Source organism: Primulina huaijiensis, unplaced genomic scaffold, assembly GCF_012295235.1.
Source record: "Primulina huaijiensis isolate GDHJ02 unplaced genomic scaffold, ASM1229523v2 scaffold37775, whole genome shotgun sequence".
Classification (NCBI taxonomy): Eukaryota; Viridiplantae; Streptophyta; class Magnoliopsida; order Lamiales; family Gesneriaceae; genus Primulina; species Primulina huaijiensis.
In genome coordinates this window covers 1-21,756 of record NW_027358831.1, presented here as the reverse complement: position 1 = coordinate 21,756, position 21,756 = coordinate 1, and the positions used below count along the sequence as shown (strand labels likewise).

Here is a 21,756-nt window from a genome sequence, read left to right as displayed (position 1 = left end):
TTACATGATTTTTTTTTTTCTTGAGATTTCGGCCTAAAACTGATCGACCAATTTGATCTAATTTCTTATTTACCTCTAAAGCATTATTTACTAAATCATTTACTATATGCTCAATTGTCACAAATTCGTATTTTGGCAATTAATTTTGAATAGATTTCAAAATCATTTCGTCATTTTAAACTTCTCAAATAATCTCGAGCACAAATTATCCCAACACGTACAAATGAGTTGGAATGTTAAACAAGAAGTTAGAGTATTAAACTGTTTGGCATGAAAGATAATGTATTAGTTCAACTTTTTGCCTCAAGTTTTATCTTGAATTAGAATTATAAATCATTATGTTGTTTGATCACTTGTGAAGGTGAACTCGACTTTTGCCAATATACTCCATTTCGTCATATCCTTTGGAGCATGACAATCGAGTAACCAACTTTGCCAGGAAGGACGGAACATTGATGCATCAGAAACAGGGGTAAACATTGGGAGTTAGAACGTTCAAATTTATTCCAATATAGTGATCTTTCATCTACATCATACTAATTTACAGATGATTCCTGGATAAAAGTTATCATACTTTAAGAATCCATATGCAATAAAATCCACAAATACTTCAACCAGAAACTTCATAATCTTGAGCGGCGTAAGCATTTCATAGGGTTGAAAGCCGAATGTCTCCGACCAGATGTAAAAGGCTCTCTTCTCAATGTGTGTGATGACCCTATATCCCAGTTTTCCACATTTTTTGGGACACAGACGTCGAACAGGAATTGACCAAGAATCCCATGGACACCTATTTTCGGTGGGCTTGATAGAGGAATATAACGTTCCTTATGTTCATCGTGCACCGACCCAACGCCTCTATCCTCATGATACTCTAGAGAACCGGGCACAACGAAATGGTTGTTTAAGTCGAGTGTGATTCTTTCAAAGCTCTGATTTGATCTTGAAGCTGCTTTTCTCAGGTTGTGAAATGGATCCGAAATCTCTGTATCGGTTCCTTCTAAGCCCACTCTCTCTCCTTCCAGTTGTCGTATTCTTTGAGAGTATATTGCAACAGCTTTTCCAAGAAGCTCGGTCACAGCAGCCCTGTATTCTACGGGATAATTTCGAAAATGGCCTGCGTAAGATATAGTTATCAATTAGACAACTCAAAGTTCTTCAAATTATCGAGTCAAAAATGTTCGGGGAAATGCAATCATGGTAGGCAGGTGAAATTCAATGATTCAATGCTTAGTTACTTAATACGATCATAAACAAGGTAACAAACACAAAGGGACTGAAAAGTGAAAAATCCAGTAACATACCAACGTGAGATGAACTGTTCCACTTGACCAATTTAACGTCAGCTCCAAGGACTTTCAGTTTCGTAGCAAAATTGCAAATTATTTGAAAAGGAGCAAGATCGTCGTCTTCCGAGCACAATATGAGATATGGAGCACCCATGCTCTGATGACAAGATAACAGTAACAGTGAATGATGAACTAATAGTTGAAGCAGTAGTTTCAATTAAATTCGATAGATTCTTACAACTGTGGAGTAGAGTGTTTGCCAGTACTCAGCACGTTGTGATTCAAATCTGCTAAGAAAAAGTGCATCTAGACTGGAAGAGATGCAATTGGCAATCCATGTCACTAGTCGGGGAGGATGCGAAATTTTTAAAACACTTGGATGGAGAACAAATCGAGTGCCCAAGTCGCTTGTAAAGTCCACCGGAGTGGAATCAAAAATATTGCCAGAAAGACAGTCTTTAACAAGCCGAAAGTCATGCTTCATTAAGAAATACAGCTGTCAGTTTGAGGAAAAAAATTTCCCAAGATTCTTGTAGAACCAGGATTTGTACTATGGCAACAATGAAAAAAATCTTTAAGCAAAATAACAGATGGATATAGGGATAGAAAGCATCAAGATATGCAGAAGAAAGTATACCAAATTAACTTGAGTGTCACACTTGCCTTCGATTATCTGCAACCACATGGACATAGTAAGATCTCGATTTTTTTACCTATTTGCTATACTTTGGCGGAGAAAAGTTATCAACAACAACCTATAAACAGATAGATAAAACAAATACTTATATTTTAATTTACAAAAATGGCACATACATTAAGAACCTTATACATGCAAGCTTTTGGCCCGCCGGAAAAAGATGCAAAAACAACTGGGCAAGGCTGAATTTTTAGCTCCTGCATACAGAAAATACATAGGATGTCTGTGAGCAGAGTCATTTGAAAAAGACATCACAACAATGTCTTTTGTCTTCGCAATTTGTTAACCAAATAGAATTTTTGTTCACTTTGCATGTTTTCTCTGCTTTTTTTTCATGCAAATTAGTTGTGTCTGTTCTCAAAGAAATGACGTGCTATGGTCACAAAGTCTGAAACAAATCAAATGACGGTTAACATATATTGTGTGTGTGTGTGTGTGTGTTATGTTTTATATAGATAAACAACTTTCAGATTACGTATATTTTGAAAGTAAAATCGGGAGACAGTAGGTGAATTTAATATGACTAACCTGAACAAGCTCGCTGACAATTTCTAGAGCCAATGACTCAGCTTTATCTGGAAAGAATCTGCAAATAAAGCCGATACGGATATTGACATCCGTACAGCAGTAAAGCATGTAACCATGGAATTCTAACAGTTTATACAACCGAGGTACATACAAAGCAGCAACTAGATTCCTATCCATCAGCCAATGAAACAACCAAATAAGATATCTGAGATAAGCATAGTTCTATCCGATTAAAAATACGGTAAACTGGACGTTAGGAGCATTCTTTACCGAGTAATGTAAGGAACTAGCATCAAGACGATTTTGTTCCCCACATGGGATCAGTGTTTCCAACGCTAAAAAACCACTCCCACGAGACAATTATTTGAAGTCTTGACGACAAACATATCGAACAAGACTTGAGGAAAAAATTCCGTTGCAATAAAATGATTCCTCAAAATACAACTTCAAAAGTGTGTCAGCGAGAATCTATTCTTACTTAAATCCAAACTATCCATTGGATCATTCCATTTTATTCACCTAGCAAAATTAAAAGTAAGCGGATTCAAATATCCCATCAAACACGTGAAGTATAAAAGGTCTACAATTCAATCCCAAGCCAAATAAATACGTTCAATTTCATCGAATGAACAAAACTCAAGAAAACACAACTAAGATCAAATCTTTTTCAAACTGGATAAAACTCAACACTACTTAAAAGCAAGCAATAATCGGAATCACAGCGCCGCAATGGCAAAACAAAGATTTTGTTTTTCAGCTTACAGATTGAGAAATTGGGAGTGGCAAACAAGGGAATTCCATCCAATAGAAGAGTAGAGATCGACATAATTCTTCAAGTGCTTGTCTTGACTCGACATCCACGCAAACACCACGACTATTCCTTCCACTTTCCCCCTCTCCTTTCTTCCCCAGTAATGCCTTCCTCCAAATCCCCACATATTGCAAACCTTCCTCCGAATAAACAAACAAGAATTCCAAGAAAATTGACCAATATTTCTCGCAAATCACAAGCGAATCACGAGAGATGATTCCCGGTTTGAACTTTATTCAAGAGCTTAAAAAAAAAAGGAGTATGTTAACATGTAATTTTAAATGATTAATGGTTTTGTATTTACTTTACCTGCGTGTTGGTGTCATTTAAGTTCATCGCGATTCTTTCGCTACTAGCAAGCGTTTGGGCAATCAGGTCATGTAATTGTGGTCTGAACCAATTTTTTTAATATTTTTTAGATAAAATTGTGGCGATCTTTAAATAAATTGAAATTGGAAAAATGAAAATGGGATTTGGAAGATATCCGAAATTTTTCCAATTTAAACTGAAATCACGTCTCTTTTGCGACGCATTAAATAAAATCATAAAATATTAAGGGATGAATTTTGAGAGATTGGTTTCATGGTATTTTATCAATCACTGTCTTGCTATATCGATTCGGTGGATGTACTTATCCGGTGATGTGAGTGGTGAATGTGAGAATTGGCAATACGTATGCATAATATTAAACTTATGGTTCGAGTTCTACGAGGGACGTGTTTGTTAAATTTAGCTTTTTTATATATAATGAGGTAATTGGTACGATTTGAATCCAAGAACTCTAAGATCTTGAGCCCTCACACTTTGCTGCTAAGGTAAGAGAGATCCTGGATCATTGGCGTAAAATTTTGGATTCTATCTACGCTCTTGAACCATAAAAATATTGCTTTAAGTAATTTTCCATTGTTTTGAGGTCTAGAAATCGAGTGGATTTCTTTCCGATTGACATGGAAATAGAATTGTTCTTCATTTTCCAAAGGGGTTAAGGAACATCTTATAAATTACGCAGTAATGAGATCACAAATGATTGAAATAGGAAATCGAATTATTCAACTAAACCTGTAGCGTAACATCTGCATCAATATATAACCCGACTTTAATAGAGCAAGATCCACATGGAAGAACGATTGATGCTGGAAAAGATCCTGGTGTCCGTAAAGATATTTTATTACCATTCCTCAAAAATGTATATCCTATTTCTTCCAACTCCAAAGAATCGACCAAGAAGCAATCACCACACCTGCAATGGTAGGAAAATTCAAAACAATCACCAGCATCTTCAAAAGCCATGTCCTGTAACCTAAGATCATCAGCTGTTGTAGAATCCTGTCTAAGTATTTGCAGTTCATTGTCATAAAGTGCACGAGATCTTGGATCGCTGAGGGTTTCCCATGCTCTTTGCACCTCTAAAAACTCATTTCCGGATCCGTGTTTGTGATTGGATGTTTCTGAGGTCCTTTGCAGTTGTTTATCAGGATGACAGTTGAGAATGACCATTCGATAAGTTTTACGGATTTCTTCAGGGCTAGCATCTTCCTTCACACCCATAGTTTCATAATGGGTTTTCTGGCTGAACTTGGTTCTAAGTATCATGACTGACCAATGATCGCATCCAAAACTTCATTGTACGATAACAAAGAAAATCAATACAGATATCTACCAATTAGATTATACTAGTTACAAAACAGGGATACGAGAGAGGAAAATACCAATTTTTAATGAAAGAACGAAACTTATACACATTACAATTGCTTAAGCTAAATATTTAAAAAACAAAGAAAATGGATTTACATTGAACAAAATTGATTGAATTTACTTTGTCCCCACAATTCAATAGGTTAACCAGGATTCTACACTCATTTAACCACAAAATATTGATCTTGGTTTCCCCATTGGCTCAAACAGGAATCTAGAAAATTAAACACTGAAAGACAAGGTTTGAGGTTAGACAAGGACTACGAAAATAGAACCCCCATGCACCTCTATATTTCATACTCCAACCTATACATTTGCAAATAATATAATTGTTTTACCAGACAAACAGTGATACATATCCAAATGGAGAACCTTATATCCAAATGTTTTGGTTCCCAATATATCAGTAATATATAGAGCTTGAGGCAAGATATAACAAATGCAAAGAATGAAGCCAACACCATCTCCATTCTCCCTAACACTCATTCCTTCCCCACGCCAACCAGTAATCATCTGACCTCAAATGAAGATGCAGGTCACATCTATGCTAATCCCTCAGGGCCTCAGCCAATAAACAATGTTAAGTGGCATTTGCAATTAAATCCTGCTTTCAGTTTCATCATTGCAGGTATGGCATCAGCTAGATTGGGATATGCAGTGAAGAAGAACAAAAAAAATGAAACAGAAAAGAAACTTCGCGAGTTTGCAGAATGAAATTCTGAATTGTATTGAATGGATCGTGCATGATTCCTGTGCTCTGATTATGAACAACTATGTAACCAAACGAATGTGTCTACCTAATTAACTGATCCACCGCAAGACATAACTAAACCACATAAATTTAAGCTGCTCTAAACCAAATAAATGGGTGTAACTCAATCACCGTTTGTCATCTGCCCATAAGCGTCTCACATGAAACACAAGCCACCCAAACCTTGCCATTCGAGGCCATTAAGCCATATAATAAAAATATACAATTTTCTTGATCCTTTCAGTCAAACCTTTTCACCTGTCCGAATCTCCCGCTAGCACGTATCTCTTCCACACAGACTCGTATCGGTTCGAACAAGAAATTATCTTTTACTCTATCAAATCAAATAATGAAACGGAAGCAAGGATGCACAAAAAATTCAACGCGGTTCACCAATTTTTAACAATGTGGGCCTGATACAGAATCGCAACTCGTGAGAAAAGATTCATTATTACCTCGATGCAACGTCGTAGATGAGATTTTACTCCGTGCGAAACGGTCGCCGTGGACAGTTGCCGGAAGAATTGCTTCTTAGGGTTTACTGAGCCGCTGATTGTGAAATAATGAGATTACACTGTTTTTGTTTGGTTTGAATGTGTATTTTTTTTAATACATATATATGTATACAAATTGATACACGTAAATATATAAATATAATATAATATATATATATACAAAATATATTTAAAAATGCATATTTGATCATTTTAAGAAGAAATAAATTAATTTAGAATTCAGATAACATAAAAATTTCAGTGATGTACATGAGTGTCTAAATTTTTTGGTATTAAATAATTTTTTGTTGCTTTTGATTTATAATCTTTTATAAAAATTCTTTTTCATCTTATGAGTAAACATGCATATTGTCTTTGAAGGAACTTTGAGATGGTGGACTACATGAATATTTTAATAGTGATCATAAGTTCGATTTTGTCTGTCAATATTTTCCCTGACGAACACAAATTTTATTCAATAGGATTTATTTGACAAGCTCGATTTGTAAGTTACTGTGTTAGTCTTCAGAATACATCCAATCCACACCAAAATATAATGACTACAAGTTCAAGTGATTAAAAAAATATGCAAAGCATAAAATTTCTCATGCCCTCTAATTTCTCTTTCTTTTTTTTTTTCCTTTTATTGGAAAATCACCATGGAATTTTTTAAAATGGATACAAAACTTGATGACTTCAGATATTTTAATATTTCAAATCTTGCTGATGGGTTTTTCAATTCTAGATAAAACTGAATATGAACTTGATATTTATAATTAATTATTTAAAATTTAAATGCGAATAAAAGACATTATTAATAAAATATTTGATTATCTTTCCCTATATTGGATATAAATAAATGAAAAAAATTAAAAAGAAAATCGTTGTATCATTCCACATGTATACGATGACTTTCGAGCAGGATAACGCAATATATGAGGACATCGCTCCACGTAACACCATACACTCCCAGCTCTCCCATTCTAGCTAGAAAGAAATGGGGGCACTTTCCTTTATCTCAACCGTTCCTTCTGTAATTCCCTTAATTCAGTCAACATCTGCCACCGCCATTCTCCCCATTCATCATTACGTATGTCCATTTTCTTGTTATTGCTCTGGTGAACTTGAGTTTTGACCAAGATTATAACATTGGATTTTTGTTTTTATGGGAATTTTCAGCGAACAATAACTTGCAAAGTGGAAGCTGATCCCGAAAATGAGTTTAGCTCCTCGCGACGCCACATTCTACATTGTTTTGGAGCTACAGTTGGAATGGTCAGATTTTTGCTTCCTCCACATTTATTATTTCGCAGTACTGGCTTTCACTTTCAAGGTCTATTTGACATTATTAGTCTTCATGATTCACGTGTAATGTGTATTTGATATTTTGTGTTCAATTATTGTGTTCGTGGTGACATTGTAGAAACTACACGTCGCTATCTGATATTTTGGAGAACGAAATTTGATGGATTTTGTAGGTAAGAAGACAAATATTTGTGATGGAGAATCATAGAACGTCAAAGGCTGTGATTTGAACCAAGATTATAAGTTAATGGGGCCAAAGAAATTTGAAAGGATTAAGTTTGATGCTTATTATCAGACAAAATTTTAACTGAAAAAAATCAGCTAGCTAACTTTGAATTTTCATATGAACTGCGCGTCTCTGCCATTAGGCTCTCTTTAGTGTTCCTTGTGCCATTGAGAAAAGTTATCTTATTTTCCATAAATGCAATTACTTCCATCACATTTTTATTAAGCATCCATAATATTGCTTGGATCCCACGTGCGGCTATACAAGACATTGTGGAGTGGCCTGTAAGTTGGGATGATCTACTGCCTAAAGGCCAGTCTTGGATTTGGGCTCTCTGGTTTAGCTCATGTAAGACTCAACATTGATGTTTTTATTGAGAATAGACCCAAATGATGGGTTGATTGTGCTAATTGCTACTAGCTGAACAGTCAATAATGTGGGTTGCATTCATGTTATAGATCGAATTAAGATATACGCATTGCATATTGATAGGTCAGTAAAAGTTATCTAGAATGAGCTGCCATGAGCGGCTTCTCAAAGGGTTTGCAATGTTATAATCTCCATCGGTTTCACAAAAAATGGAGTAACGAGTTTGAATTGCTCTCCCGTCTAAAAAGGTAGTCTTTTGGATTTTGGAACCTTCAATGAGACGCATGGCCTAACGTTCATCTCTTGATGATTAGTCAAATACCTAACAAGCACGTGATACAGGTTGACATAGGACAGTGGATATCATTTTCAAAATGTCAATCCACATGATTCCAGCCGAAAACACACACACCATGGACTGACAAATAATCTTCTTTCACACACAAATGAAAATTTTAAATATGTTAGGCTTCTGTTCTTACTTCACCTAGATATTGATCAATTTGAACATATTCAAGTGGCAGAATGATGGATTTCTGCCAATCGACTTTCTCAGGACTTGATAGGAAGATCCAGTTCTTTCATTGAAGTGGCTAATGCTGCTGATTTGAACCAGCGTAGACAACGCTCTGAATTTCAATGTGAGCTTTATCAGAACTTCCATTCGTTAATGATATGATACAGATATCTTCCTTTTGGCTGTAAAATTAGTGCATTTGTCTATTTTTCAGCGAAGATTAAGACAACTCTTTCTATTGCACTGAAGGTATATCATAGTATTACAAGACTTTGATCTTTTGTCCTTTTTCACTGGAAATGAGATGGATTACTCTTTTAATTTTGTCCTTGTAGGGGAACCCAGATCTTTTGCCATCAGTATTAACTCTGTCACTCAATGATGCTGTGACTTATGACAAGGTTAGGTATAATCTACTGTATTGTCTGCTGAAGATTAGGAGAACAAAAGATTGATGTATTTGCTCATCAAGTTTGCAGGCAACAAATTCTGGAGGCCCCAACGGATCAATTCGCATTAGGTAATATGTTATGATTTTGATATTGATATTAGTTTGTTGAGTTGTTTCTGTTCTTGTATTAAATAAATGTTAAGATTTACCAAACATCCTGACATAAATTTATGCATCACCACTTTCAAATGAGTTAACACCTAAATTTTTCCTTTCCCTGTAATACTCTTTTCATGTATCTTCTACAATTTTCTGTATATTTCTTTCTTGAAGCTCAGAGATTAACCGACCAGAAAATAAAGGGCTTTCCGGGGCTTTAAATTTGTTGGAGGAAGTGAAGAAAGAAGTAGATTCATATTCCAAAGCTGGACCTATCGCGTATGCAGATCTTATCCACTTTGCAGGTTAGCTTTTGAATAAATTTCTATTAAACCGAGTGCTTCATCCATATATTTTGCGCCACTTAGAAGGAGATGACTGAAGGATACGCTGGCATTGCAAATTTTCCATTTCAGTTGCTGGGGAACAATATTAAATGCAATTCCTTGTAGACTGAAGCAATGTCTGTTTTTCAATAGTTCCAGCTACTCTATGGTTGTACTAAGATTATTTTCGTTCCTCCATAATGCAGCACAAAGTGCGGTCAAATCAACCTTTCTTGCTGCAGCTATTAGAAAATGTGGTGGGAATGAGGAGAAAGGGGCCTTACTGTACTCTGCTTATGGTTCAAGCGGGCAGGTTTGTTGCAATGCTGAAGATTGCTTACCAATTATATGTTTGTTACCTTAGCAACTAGATGTATTCAATGCTTTTGCTTCATATCCGATCCTATAGGAAAAAGAACGTAAATTATGAAAAGAATGAGAAAGGAAAAATACAGATAAAAAGGAAAAATAATAGAAAAACTGATGTTGGGTGCATTAATCTACAGGCTAATCGGTCTATGTAGAGCTGAAAACTCCCCTTACATTCAAAATTCAGCTTATTCTCCCTTCAATAAAGGACTAGTGCAAATAGGAGAAATAACAACTATAAATGATCACTGCAAGTCATCTAGACATCAAACATAAATCATATCTAAATTAATCTCTAAATCATGCATGCTGTGACTTTGATAATTGGTATATTCTATTAGGTTGTATTTGGATGGAAGGATTTGATTTAGATGAAATAATTAGAAATCTAATCATTTGAAATTTATGGATGTGAATGACACGTCCTTCCAAAATGCATTGAAAAAGGAGTAGGAACCTGAAGTACCTTCTCTAATTTTTATCTGAACATAAATGATGGATTTGAATGAGGAATTCCTTCTATTCAAATACAACTTTATGTTTTTCCAATGATTTTTTGGGAAAGATCATTGTATCCTGCACATTCAATTCTTAGGTATGACACAACTCGTGGATATGATCATGGATGTGAGAAACTATTTGTTTTCTTTTGGCTCGCTGCTATATTTTATTTTTACTTTTTTGTTCGAATAGTGGGGCCTGTTTGATCGGGAGTTCGGAAGGTCCGATGCCCAAGAACCTGATCCAGAAGGAAGGGTCCCTCAGTGGGAGAAATCAAGCGTTCAGGAAATGAAGGATAAGTTCTCATCTATTGGCTTTGGCCCTCGCCAGGTAAACGAGACTGCCACTGCCACTGCCTGTGTCTAAGTAAAAAACCTGCTTTTAATGATGGTATTCTAGCTAACTACTTCAGGACGTTTTGAGCTTAATAATCCGAATGTCGTAATGTCCTTTACCGGCTTTACCATTTTGCATATACTTTCTTTTATACCGCAGCTTGCTGTCATGTCGGCGTTCTTGGGTCCCGACCAATCCGCAACAGAGGCATTACTTGCCTCAGATCCAGAAGTCCTTCCATGGGTTCAGAAGTACCAACGTAGCCGTGAAACTGTTTCTCAGACTGATTATGAGGTATATTTTCGACATATATAGCTGTAATCTGACATTTACAAGGGGGATATATATCTACATCCGGACCCATTGTGGTGGCAAGCAAAATATCCATTCTGATTTAGCAACTGACCTTGGTTATTCCTTTCAGGTTGATCTCATCACCACTCTAACAAAATTGTGTTCCTTCGGCCAAGAAATCAATTATGAGGCTTACACGTATCCCGTCCCACGTGTAGATTTGGGAAAACTTAAATTGTAGAGATGTGGCCAGCAAGCGAAGGGGGCAAATCGGGAAAAAAAGACCTAAATTCAATCAGAGTCATATTCCTCTGGCCTTTTGCCCTGGGGGCCTGGGGGGTTCTTTTACATGTTAACATTGGGATTTTAAAGTATCTGTTAAGATTGAGACTTGTTCTTAACTCCATCTCACGATACACCTCTCTCACGATGAACATCTGAAACGTGAAGTTTACAAATGATCTAAGTATGAGCAGAACGGGTTGCTTAACTATGTGCAGTCCAATAAATAACGATTATCATGTTAAAATCTAGCTCAATAGAAGACGATTGTCTAAGTCTGTATATAAAACTCATAAATTTTATCCAATTGGACAACTAACGATATCCTTATCGATGATGGTATATTATATATTATAAATAATTGTATATTGGTTGGGTTGGCCCTTAATGGCTCCCTATGCCTCTTCACACCAAGAATTATGGTCTTCCCACCATAAACTCGTATCTTGTATGACCAATTCATATATTTGTTGGCCCAATATTGTCAATTAATAATTCAAAATTTTAATTACTAACTAAATTAATTATATACATGGGATCCAATAAAAAGAACTAAATAAATTAATTATATATATAGGATCCAATAAAAAGACCAACCTGGCAGATTATTGATTTTTCTGTGGAGGAGCTTGGATTAATAAAATCCGTGATTCCAAATTTTTTTCCCTATGTTGACCATCCGCAAATCGTAATTTATATCAATTGTCTAATTCTTTTTATATATAATTATGCACACAATTAGAATACATTGCTGTCACGCACTACGGAAATTATATATAAAGCCCACCAACCCACCTATTTCAAAATTTTGTTGGTTAAGATCAACACCTATAATTTTGGAAGTCCCGTGCAACCTGTAAATTGATGCTCAAATTTCATTTTAACGATTGAGTTCAATCTATCTTTATGACATTATCTTGAGAGCGTATTCAACGAATCACATTTATTTTTAAATGAGAGTTTCATGATTTTTATAAGAGGATATGATATGTGAAAATGAACGTAGATCATGGGATACATCTGTAGAGTAACATTCTAAAGATATACAAATCTTTTATATATGTCGAGCTGGCTTGAAACTAGAATCTACTTCTTTGAATGGTTTGTGTTATAAGTTCTTGCATTCATCGTTATATCATAAGAAGAGGATTGTCATTTGTAAGTTACATATCAAATTTATTTATTTTCTAGTTGGATGCATTGAATTATAGATATCCATGATCACTTTAATCTCTCTAAACAACTTGGAATAACAATATCTTTAGTCATTCTAAATCACATTAAGGACTTTCTTAAAAATTCAAATGGGTTAAGCCTTTTTGTTTCGGATTTATATAATTATTATAATTATAAGATGAAGTATAATAATAAATGAAAATTATGATATGAAAATAAAATTATATAAATCAGTCAAAATATATGTAATAGCATTCCTCTGTTTGATTGGGGTCAGAATTCAGAAACAAATGTGATTTTGATTATATGTTGTAAAACAATCAATGATAGTGAAGTGCACAGTGGATGATGTCAGATAAATTGCTGTGGCTTTTCCGAAATAAAATGATAATAGTTCACATAGAAAATTACAAACACTAAGCATGTTATTGTAATAACCTAAATTAACAATTGTTTATTACATTTTGTTTATAATCAATTAATTAAAGTGAAGAGCAAACAGAAATCAAGAATAATATGACTTTTTCAAGGAAATATTTCATAATATTAAATGTAACACATCAAAAAAATTGCAAATAAAACGGAGTTTACATATTTGAGCCTATTGATTGGACAAAACACTCAATTGTCATTGACCAAATTAAAAACGCCATATTTAAATTAAGGTTGCGTGCCTTGTATAAAAAAACGATTCGATAACGAAGTGAACTCCATAAAGTAAAACAAATATAAGACGTTTTAAAACAAGGGGGTGAATAACAAAGAAACTTCACCAGAAAGAAGGAAAAAAACAATGGAGAAGGGGATGATTCTGTTTTAGGCGACTATCCTCACTGTTGTGCATCATCAGGTTTGCTGGCTTCTTTGATGTCATCAGCTCCATCATCCTTCAGCAGAAGACAAAACACAATAAATATTTTCAATTGCTTAATCAAGAAAATTGTAGCTGATAACAAACGAATCAATCCAATTCACAAGCTCTACGATCGGACTAAAATATTGTTTCAGCTTGAGCATCTTCCGATTTATTTTTAACCAAATTCGATCTTAAAATGTTTTGTATGGTAAAACCAAAGCCGCTCTCGAGCTTTTAGTGATTTACTTGTACAATATACATCAACAGAGTTGTGGAGCAAGGAATACCTGCATGTCAGAGGTCCACAAAGTGAGGTTGTCACGAAGAAGTTGCATAATCAATGTGCTATCTTTGTAGGACTCCTCGCCGAGGGTGTCCAACTCAGCTATGGCTTCATCAAAGGCCTGTTGATAAGAAAAGGCATCATACAACTTGCATCTTCGAGTGTTTAACAAGTAATAGCGTATGCAATTGAGCTATCCAAAGAGTGTTTCGAATGAGAATTAAAACTCAGCTCAAATATGTTGCGACTTTTACCTGCTTCGCCAGATTACAAGCACGATCGGGAGAGTTTAAAATCTCATAATAGAAAACAGAGAAGTTCAAAGCCAGTCCAAGTCGGATTGGGTGTGTTGAAGCAAGTTCTGCATTAGCAATGTCCTGAACAAGAATAAAAAGAGGCACATACTGTATTATAGGCTGTATTTAATTAAATAGAGAGTATTTCAGAAGAATCATCTAAACTATTGGTGTGTGATCTCTGGTGCAGCGATCAGCAGAACAGACATATCAGACACAACCAAATTGCTATGTTTTGATGGATAAATTTGATATATATATGGACGCAGAAATTAAAACTCTAGATTTTAAAAATTACAAAATGCGATCTTTTTTAGAATTTGAGGGTCTGATCGCATTTCTGAGAGATCCACCAATTTATGATCATGATGATAATCATGTATTCAATTAAAGAGTTTCTTAATGTATGATTGGCATAATTTGTTAGATTCCTAACTCAAAAGGTCAAACTGTGTACATTAGCTAACAATGCTACGCAAGCAAGACGGAAACAAAAAAGCAGAAATTTTAGAGCAATTGGTGACCTATTCTTGTTTTCTTCGCCAATTGCTTTGAGGCAAATAGAACAAACGATAAATAAATTACCTGATGCAACATAGCCAATTATGTTCGAATAACTATTGATTATTGAAAGTAAAAGCAGGCCCTAATGCACCATGCGGTCAAAGATAATATGAACAAAGATAAGTTTCTGAGAATCCAAAGTAAATTTTTGAATGGATTTCAAGCGTGAAAATTAAATAAATTGATACTGATCATTGCATAAAAAGGGGAAAAGAAAAGGAAAAAAAGTTAAACCTGAGCAGCCTTATAAGCCGTGAGGGTGCTTTCGGCAGCTTCTTTTCTTTCAGCACCAGTTTTGAATTCAGCCAAATATCTATGGTAATCCCCTTTCATCTTGAGATAGAAAACCTTAGAATCAGCGGCGGATGCAGAGGGAATGAGACGCGAGTCCAGCAGCTTGAGAATCCCATCACAGATATTGGAGAGCTCGGTCTCGATCTTGGATCTGTAGCCCTTAATCGTTGTAACATGACCCTCATTCCCTCTCGATTCCTCCTTCTGTTCTATGGAGGAAATAATCCTCCAAGACGCGCGGCGAGCACCAATCACATTCTTATAGGCAACTGACAGAAGATTCCTCTCTTCAACCGTCAGATCCTCATTCTCAGACAGAGACATCGACACTTTCTCCATGAACTCCACCATTTCCTCGTAGCGCTCGGCCTGCTCGGCCAGTTTCGCCATGTAAACGTTCTCCTCACGCGCCGACATGGTGAATCTGAATTCAGGTTCTCCTAGGAAGAAAAGGGAATGCTGGAGGGTGAGAAAGGGAGATCTGTCCTATTGAAAGGAAAGCTATTTCTTTAGATAAAAGTGGAGGGATCGAGGGAAAGGGGGGCGGTTTTGAAATCAGAGGCAAGGAATCGATTTAGGGCACATATTCAAGGGATAACCATTAATATTTAAATCATCAACATGGGCCGTTGGATGAGCCCGGTGGGTATTGAACGGCTGAGACTGAACTTTGGAGGCTATTGGCGGACACTTCTAAGTAAATTAAAAAAATCAATATACTGTGTGCAAATCATATCGACGAAGCAAAATACAATGATCAAGCCACAAAAAACAAATATAATGATTTTGATTTAAATTAACTTTTTTTTTTAACTTTAGAACCGGTCGCCGCTGTTTTTATAATACTCTAACTAAATGCAAAAACTTATGTGAGACGGTCTTATGGATCGTATTTTGTGATACGGATCTCTTATTTGAGTCATCCATGAAAAAATATTATTTTTTATGCTAAAAGTATTACTTTTTATTGTGAATATTGTTTGGGTTGACCCGTCTCATGAATAAAGATTGGTGAGAAGAGACCTACTCCTCCTAGTTAAATTCAAAAGTTCAATACATTATCTACAAAACATATTGACGAAGTAAACCACAAGTTATATGTGGCTGGCTGGCTCAAGACTACACATTTTTTTCTTATTTTGTCCCTATTAAAAATTTATATTTTATCAATTTTCTTAACTAACTTTCGCCGAATAAATAATTTTTCAATTTCTTTATCTATAATTTTAGGTTTATTAAAAAACTCGTGACTAAAATAGTTATTTTAAGTACACCCTTAAGATATATGATAATATAGCCTTATCGTACAAACTCCAATCTTGCACGAAAAACCCAGTCATTTGCCTAAGGTGATGGGGTTCATTTCGAGTAATAAATACATATGAAGCTTTCGGTCAATCAAACAAACTAATTAAATCAAATTCATTCAAAAGATCGATTTCGATTATTTTGATGAATCGGTCATGAATTTTTAAATAATCTTTCAATTTGAAAGGGTATGATGTTTTCCCCGGAATGGAAGAACCAATTCATATGGCAATTCTTTTTCATAAATATTTCAATTTGTTTTTCGAGCGTCCACACATAAATAAAGATAAGTAATCTAAGATGGAGAAATAATTGTTACTGTTTATTCTTTTATCTTTCACTGTTTTAGTATGCACATACGGTACAAAGCATAATAGCAACAAACTTGGAGAAAAGGAAACGCAAATACCACGACACCAAAAGCCAGTCCGAGTTTTAATTAACTAATGAGCGTTGAGAACTCAGTCTCCGCTTTCTAAGTCGCTCAGCGATAATAAAAGCGAGCTCGAGAGATTGAGAGGCGTTAAGCCGAGGATCACAATGAGTGTGGTAGCGAGAGCTCAAATCATCAAACGTCACAGTTCGTGATCCACCGATGCATTCTGTAACGTTCTGGCCTGTCATCTCCAAATGCACACCTCCGGGGTTGCTTCCCTCTTGCTCGTGCACATCAAAGAATGCTCTCACTTCCGCCTGAGGAAATAAGATGTATATAAGAACGTGATAAATATACCGTGTAGCATGATTTCAAGCCAAGATTTGAGTTTTAGAAACCAACTTCGTGACTACTAAGTTAATTGGTTTATCAGGACAATTTTTTTTTTGTAAAGGAACTTAACTAAATCGCCATAACTTACAAGATCAATATTACTCACACCACAATATTTGGCGTAATCGATATATGTCGAACTCATCACATTATAATAACAAATTCATGCACATGGGGGCGTGAAAGGAAAGGCCAAGAAATTACTAAAGAGAAACGTGTGCCAACCTACCATGGTTTGGTAGGTTATCAAAGGCAGCACACAAGTCAAGACTTTTTTTCTACCAACTTTATCTAATGTATCTTGCTTGAATTTCAAATATTTCGTCATGATTAAAGCTGCCGACCTACTCTCAAACTACCTGAAATTTAAGGGTCGTGGCTAATAAATTAAATATAACATCAGCTTATATTGGAAGTATCAAAAGGTTGTTGAATTTTAAGGGTGTGTTCGAAGAAAATTATCTACTGAATGGTACATGTAGAAGTGCAAAGGAATTTCATGATATGTAGTGATCACAATATAAATGGTAAAGAACATTTACCCTGATGGCATCGAAGGGGCGAGTTTTTAAGCCACAAGGAGCTTTAATCGTGTTTCCATGCATAGGATCAGATACCCAGGTGACGATTTGCCCAGCCCTGCGAACTGCCCTGATCAAATTAGGAAGTTTCACTCTCATGTTCTCGGCTCCCATTCTCGTGATGATCGTAATTCTTCCAGGCTTGTTATGAGGATTCAAAATCTCAATGAGCTTGACAAGTTCATTTGGATCCATTTTATCACTAACCTGAGAGAATAGAAAGTACACCATTAGTAGCAAACTAATATAGTGACACGATTTTTTTTTAAAAAAAAAATTGTCTATCAAAATTTCAAGTGAGACATCTTTATAAGTTATCACCTTGATACCAAGGGGATTTGCAATTCCTCTAAGGAACTCGACATGAGCTCCATCCAATTGTCTCGTTCTTTCCCCGGCCCAAAGGAAATGAGCAGAACAGTCATAGTAAAGATCTGACGTAGAATCAAGTCGAGTGAGTGATTGCTCATAAGGCAAAAGCAAACACTCGTGAGATGTCCAGAACTCTGTAGTTTTCATAACCGGATTGTCCAACGTAAGTCCTGCAGCTTGCATGAATCCTAGAGCCTCATCAACTCGGTTAGCTAGTTCACGATACCTGTGTTGCAACAACCAGAATGATCCTATCATTATAAGTTCAACAGTGTAAAACTTGGGCAAAGCAATGGTTTTGTCAAAGAAAGAGTTCTATATCAATTATCCCCTGTGCATATAGAGACCTAAATGAGGAAAAGATAGCTAAATTAGATTCAAGATGGCATGGAAAATACCGATCACCCTGTTCACTGTGCTCAGTGAAATCCAAGTTCCATTGAGTCACCCTCTGCATTGCGGCGTATCCTCCGGTTGCAAAAGCCCTCAACAGATTGAGAGTAGCAGCAGATTGGCAGTAGGCCCTAATCATCCTTTGCGGGTCAGGTATTCTCGATTTTGCATCAAAAGCATCTCCATTCACGTTGTCTCCTCTGTAACTTGGCAACTTTACACCATTCTTCTCCTCAAATGGATCCGATCTAGGCTTCGCAAACTGACCCGCCATTCTTCCCACCTATTTTCAAGACCAACAACATTAAGATCACATCACACTACACGGCGGAAACCTAATTGAATCAGAAGTAGCGTGTTAAAATAGGCAATTAATGCCGATCGAAACTCGTAAACTCAAGCTTTTAGGAAACATAGTTGCCAATACGTTAGTTGTAGCTGCGATATGTTCGATTTTATTGTTTAGTACTGAGTACTTGAATCAAATGCATAAAGAAATATAAAATTAATGCCAAACCAGCTTTGACATTTAGGAAAAATGTTTTTGAACAACTCGAAAGCATTATACATTAGGCAATTTGAAAAAGCACAAGATTAAACTATTTTTCCAAGAAGGAGACATTAGAAGACAACGAGAAATTTAATCATCAACCTAAAAAAGCGTGAAAATCAACAGAAATCCACTATCCAAATTCGTATCTCAAAGCTAAACTAACCTCAAGAGACAACATGAATCCAATACTCAGTTCAAAGACGGAAACAGGTAAAAACAAAACAAAAAAAATAAAATTGAACCTTGATGACATTCAGTTGGCCGCCAAACATCAAAACGGCGCCCATTTGCAGAAGGATTCTGAAAGTGTCCCTAATGTTATTGGCATTGAACTCCTTGAAACTCTCGGCGCAGTCTCCACCCTGCAAAAGAAAAGCATTTCCCGTGGCCGCCTCAGCGATGCGTTCTTCCAGATTGCGTGCCTCACCCGCGAACACAATCGGAGGGAAGGCGTCGAGGGTATTCAGAACCGATTCCAATTCCCCTTGATTCGGGTACTCCGGTAGCTGCAATGCCTTCTTCGATTTCCAACTGTCCAATGCCCATTTCTTGGGATGACCCTTCTTCTCAACAGCAGCTGTGGGGGCGGAGACGCCGGATAAGGAAGCAGCAGCCGGGACAACAGGGGCCGTCTTGGAATTGGAAGAATCGGCTGCATGGACGGCCGAGATGAGCTTCGAGGTGATAGATCTGACGGTGAGAGAGGAGTGATTGATGTAGGAAAGTGGTTGATACTGCGGTATGAGAGAAGATTTGTCAGAAAGGAGAGAGGTTTGAGCGGTGAGTGCCATGGACGGAGAAGGTAGGCCGGAGTAAATTCGGCAAATGCAAGAATTGGGTGTACCGGAAGAGCGAGTCGGCCATGTGTGGGGATTTTATATAAATGGATCGTGGTTGGTGGCATGGGCCAGCGCCTCTTTCAATTTCAAATGTTCCTTGGTACTCAAAAATTCATTATTATTTTTAATTTTTTTTTTGTAAAAATAAAACCCGCAACGGTCAATAAATATTCGATCTAACGTAATAATCAAAAACATGATATTCAACATTTGCTGTCTTTGTTGAATACCTATTAGGGTACCCACGTTGGGTGGTAAAGAGGTGTTACTCTCCAATGTGAGTGGGCGTTGAGAAAATGAACGCCCTTGTGTCAGTTTTTTATAAAAAAAAATCGATAATTACGACGGCTTGCGATAAACTGTCGCTATTTGCGACGGACTTTTAAAACCGTCGCTATTTGCGACGGATTTTCAATAACCGTCGCTGAACGCGAGCCCCACAATTTAAATTTCAAATTTGTATGTTTTAAAAAAAAAATTGAAAAAAAAAATACATTAAAAAATAATGTTAAATTAAAAACTAACTGTTGTTTTTGTTTTTAAAATTAAAAAATTGTGTTTAATTTTAAATAAATGACACTCATAAAATTAAATGATTTTACGTATTAAATATATAAAAACATATTATTATTAATATAAAATAATAATAATTCAAATTTCATAAAAAATTTGAAAATGAATATATTTAATTTAAAGTAAGAGTAAGATGAATGAGTGGACAGCGGAGCCTACAAATAATGAGTGTGAATGTTAAAATGAACGTGGGAGTATAGATGTGTTAATGTAATGTGTATGTGACATGTGTATCCTACTATTTTTGATATGCGGATCCTCTTATGGCAACATATGATTATAATCTTATGCTACCAAATTCTATGTTTAAATAAGTAATTTAGTGAGTTGTCACTATTTATGATTAATCTGACATCGATATCTACGAAATCTAAAGTTCAAAACTTAATAGTAACATATCCCCCGCATTACTCAAACAAATAATTTAGTTAGAAAATTCAGAACTTTTTTTTCAAGTAATATAAAATTTTCTAAATCTAAATAGATTTGTGTTGTATTAATATGTACGAAATCTTTTTATAGAAGATTGCAACATGTGGCCAGGGCCGTGTTTAGTAAGAGTCCAATGACTCATGCCCATCTCTTTTTTTGGGTCCAAAAATTTTTAAAAAAATTTATTATATATGAACTTGGCGTTGTAGGGTTTTTTCAAAATTAATGTAAAAATAAAAAAAATTTCAAATATAATTTAATTTTTTTTTTTTGCAAAACTACTTTAATCCGCACTTACGTGGACGTGCACTATATTATTATTATTATTATTATTATTTATTATTTATTATTTATTATTATTTTGATATGGCAACCCGTCAACGTAAGCCTATTATTATTATTTTTTATTTTTTTAAATAACTAATTTAATTTGAATATATTATTATTATTATTATTAATTTAATTCGAATGAAAAATATAAAATATAAATATTTACAATTTATGTTAATTATTAAATATTTTGTATTATTTAGTTGGGTGATTGAAAAATTAAAGATATGAGAGGATTGAAATGAGAAAATTAAAGAGATATAAGAGGATTGAAGGGAGAAAATTAAAGAGAATAAAAATAGTAGTCTTTCACCAATACACCAATAAGAGGTTTAACTTTAGCATATAGTATCGATGAAACTTACGTTGTATTATAATATTTTCATTCTATTATTAAATTTATATTGTTTATTTTCTATTTAATCTATTATTATTAATTTAATTTCAATCGCAACATAAAAACTCACACAACATGAAAGTATATTTATAAATATATTATTATTATTATTATTATTATTATTATTATTAATTTAATTCGAATGAAAAAATATATAAATATTTATAATATATGTTAATTATTAAATATATTGTATTATTTGGTTAGGTGATTGAAAAATTAGAGATATGAGATGATTGAAAAAAGAAAATTAAGGAAAATAAAAATAGTAGTATTTCATCAATACACCAATAAGATGTTTAACTTTAGCATATATTATCGATAAAACTTACACTGAAATACAATATTTTCATTATATTCGTAAATGTACATTGTTTATTTTCTATTTAAGCTATTATTA

The 21,756-nt window shown here is 35.0% G+C and overlaps 5 protein-coding genes across 7 annotated transcripts; 1 reads left to right on the top strand and 4 right to left on the bottom strand.

The window, feature by feature from the left end:
* Positions 1-479: 479 nt before the first annotated feature.
* On the bottom strand, positions 480-6,233 carry LOC140968713 (uncharacterized). 3 transcript variants are annotated; one of them, XM_073429778.1, is made up of 7 exons: positions 3,277-3,589; positions 2,515-2,572; positions 2,112-2,183; positions 1,927-1,962; positions 1,528-1,767; positions 1,305-1,446; positions 480-1,117 (listed from the first exon to the last, which is right to left on the bottom strand). In XM_073429778.1, the coding sequence occupies exons 1-7, from the start codon at positions 3,450-3,452 to the stop codon at positions 624-626; spliced, it is 1,218 nt and encodes a 405-aa protein (XP_073285879.1). In that variant the 5' UTR covers positions 3,453-3,589; the 3' UTR covers positions 480-623. The 3 variants fall into 3 exon arrangements, with proteins under 3 accessions (XP_073285879.1, XP_073285878.1, XP_073285880.1); XM_073429777.1 differs by having other exon boundaries at positions 2,103-2,183; positions 3,277-3,588; XM_073429779.1 differs by lacking the exons at positions 2,112-2,183; positions 2,515-2,572; positions 3,277-3,589 and adding an exon at positions 5,384-6,233.
* Positions 4,268-6,361, bottom strand: LOC140968714 (uncharacterized). The gene is made up of 2 exons (XM_073429780.1): positions 6,227-6,361; positions 4,268-4,943 (listed from the first exon to the last, which is right to left on the bottom strand). The coding sequence occupies exon 2, from the start codon at positions 4,916-4,918 to the stop codon at positions 4,379-4,381; it is 540 nt and encodes a 179-aa protein (XP_073285881.1). The 5' UTR covers positions 4,919-4,943; positions 6,227-6,361; the 3' UTR covers positions 4,268-4,378.
* An 846-nt stretch (positions 6,362-7,207) lies between these two features.
* Positions 7,208-11,548, top strand: LOC140968692 (thylakoid lumenal 29 kDa protein, chloroplastic). Its single transcript, XM_073429733.1, has 11 exons — positions 7,208-7,355; positions 7,445-7,540; positions 8,722-8,806; positions 8,897-8,931; positions 9,018-9,083; positions 9,162-9,202; positions 9,407-9,537; positions 9,765-9,871; positions 10,621-10,758; positions 10,924-11,058; positions 11,189-11,548. Exons 1-11 carry the CDS (start codon positions 7,263-7,265, stop codon positions 11,297-11,299), a joined length of 1,038 nt encoding a protein of 345 aa, XP_073285834.1. The 5' UTR covers positions 7,208-7,262; the 3' UTR covers positions 11,300-11,548.
* A 1,485-nt stretch (positions 11,549-13,033) lies between these two features.
* On the bottom strand, positions 13,034-15,393 carry LOC140968786 (14-3-3-like protein B). Its single transcript, XM_073429893.1, has 4 exons — positions 14,750-15,393; positions 13,910-14,032; positions 13,660-13,776; positions 13,034-13,403 (listed from the first exon to the last, which is right to left on the bottom strand). The coding sequence occupies exons 1-4, from the start codon at positions 15,224-15,226 to the stop codon at positions 13,347-13,349; spliced, it is 774 nt and encodes a 257-aa protein (XP_073285994.1). The 5' UTR covers positions 15,227-15,393; the 3' UTR covers positions 13,034-13,346.
* Positions 15,394-16,394: 1,001 nt separating this feature from the next.
* On the bottom strand, positions 16,395-19,649 carry LOC140968781 (phospho-2-dehydro-3-deoxyheptonate aldolase 2, chloroplastic-like). The gene is made up of 5 exons (XM_073429888.1): positions 19,028-19,649; positions 18,238-18,515; positions 17,789-18,065; positions 17,429-17,674; positions 16,395-16,810 (listed from the first exon to the last, which is right to left on the bottom strand). Exons 1-5 carry the CDS (start codon positions 19,574-19,576, stop codon positions 16,553-16,555), a joined length of 1,608 nt encoding a protein of 535 aa, XP_073285989.1. The 5' UTR covers positions 19,577-19,649; the 3' UTR covers positions 16,395-16,552.
* Positions 19,650-21,756: the final 2,107 nt, after the last annotated feature.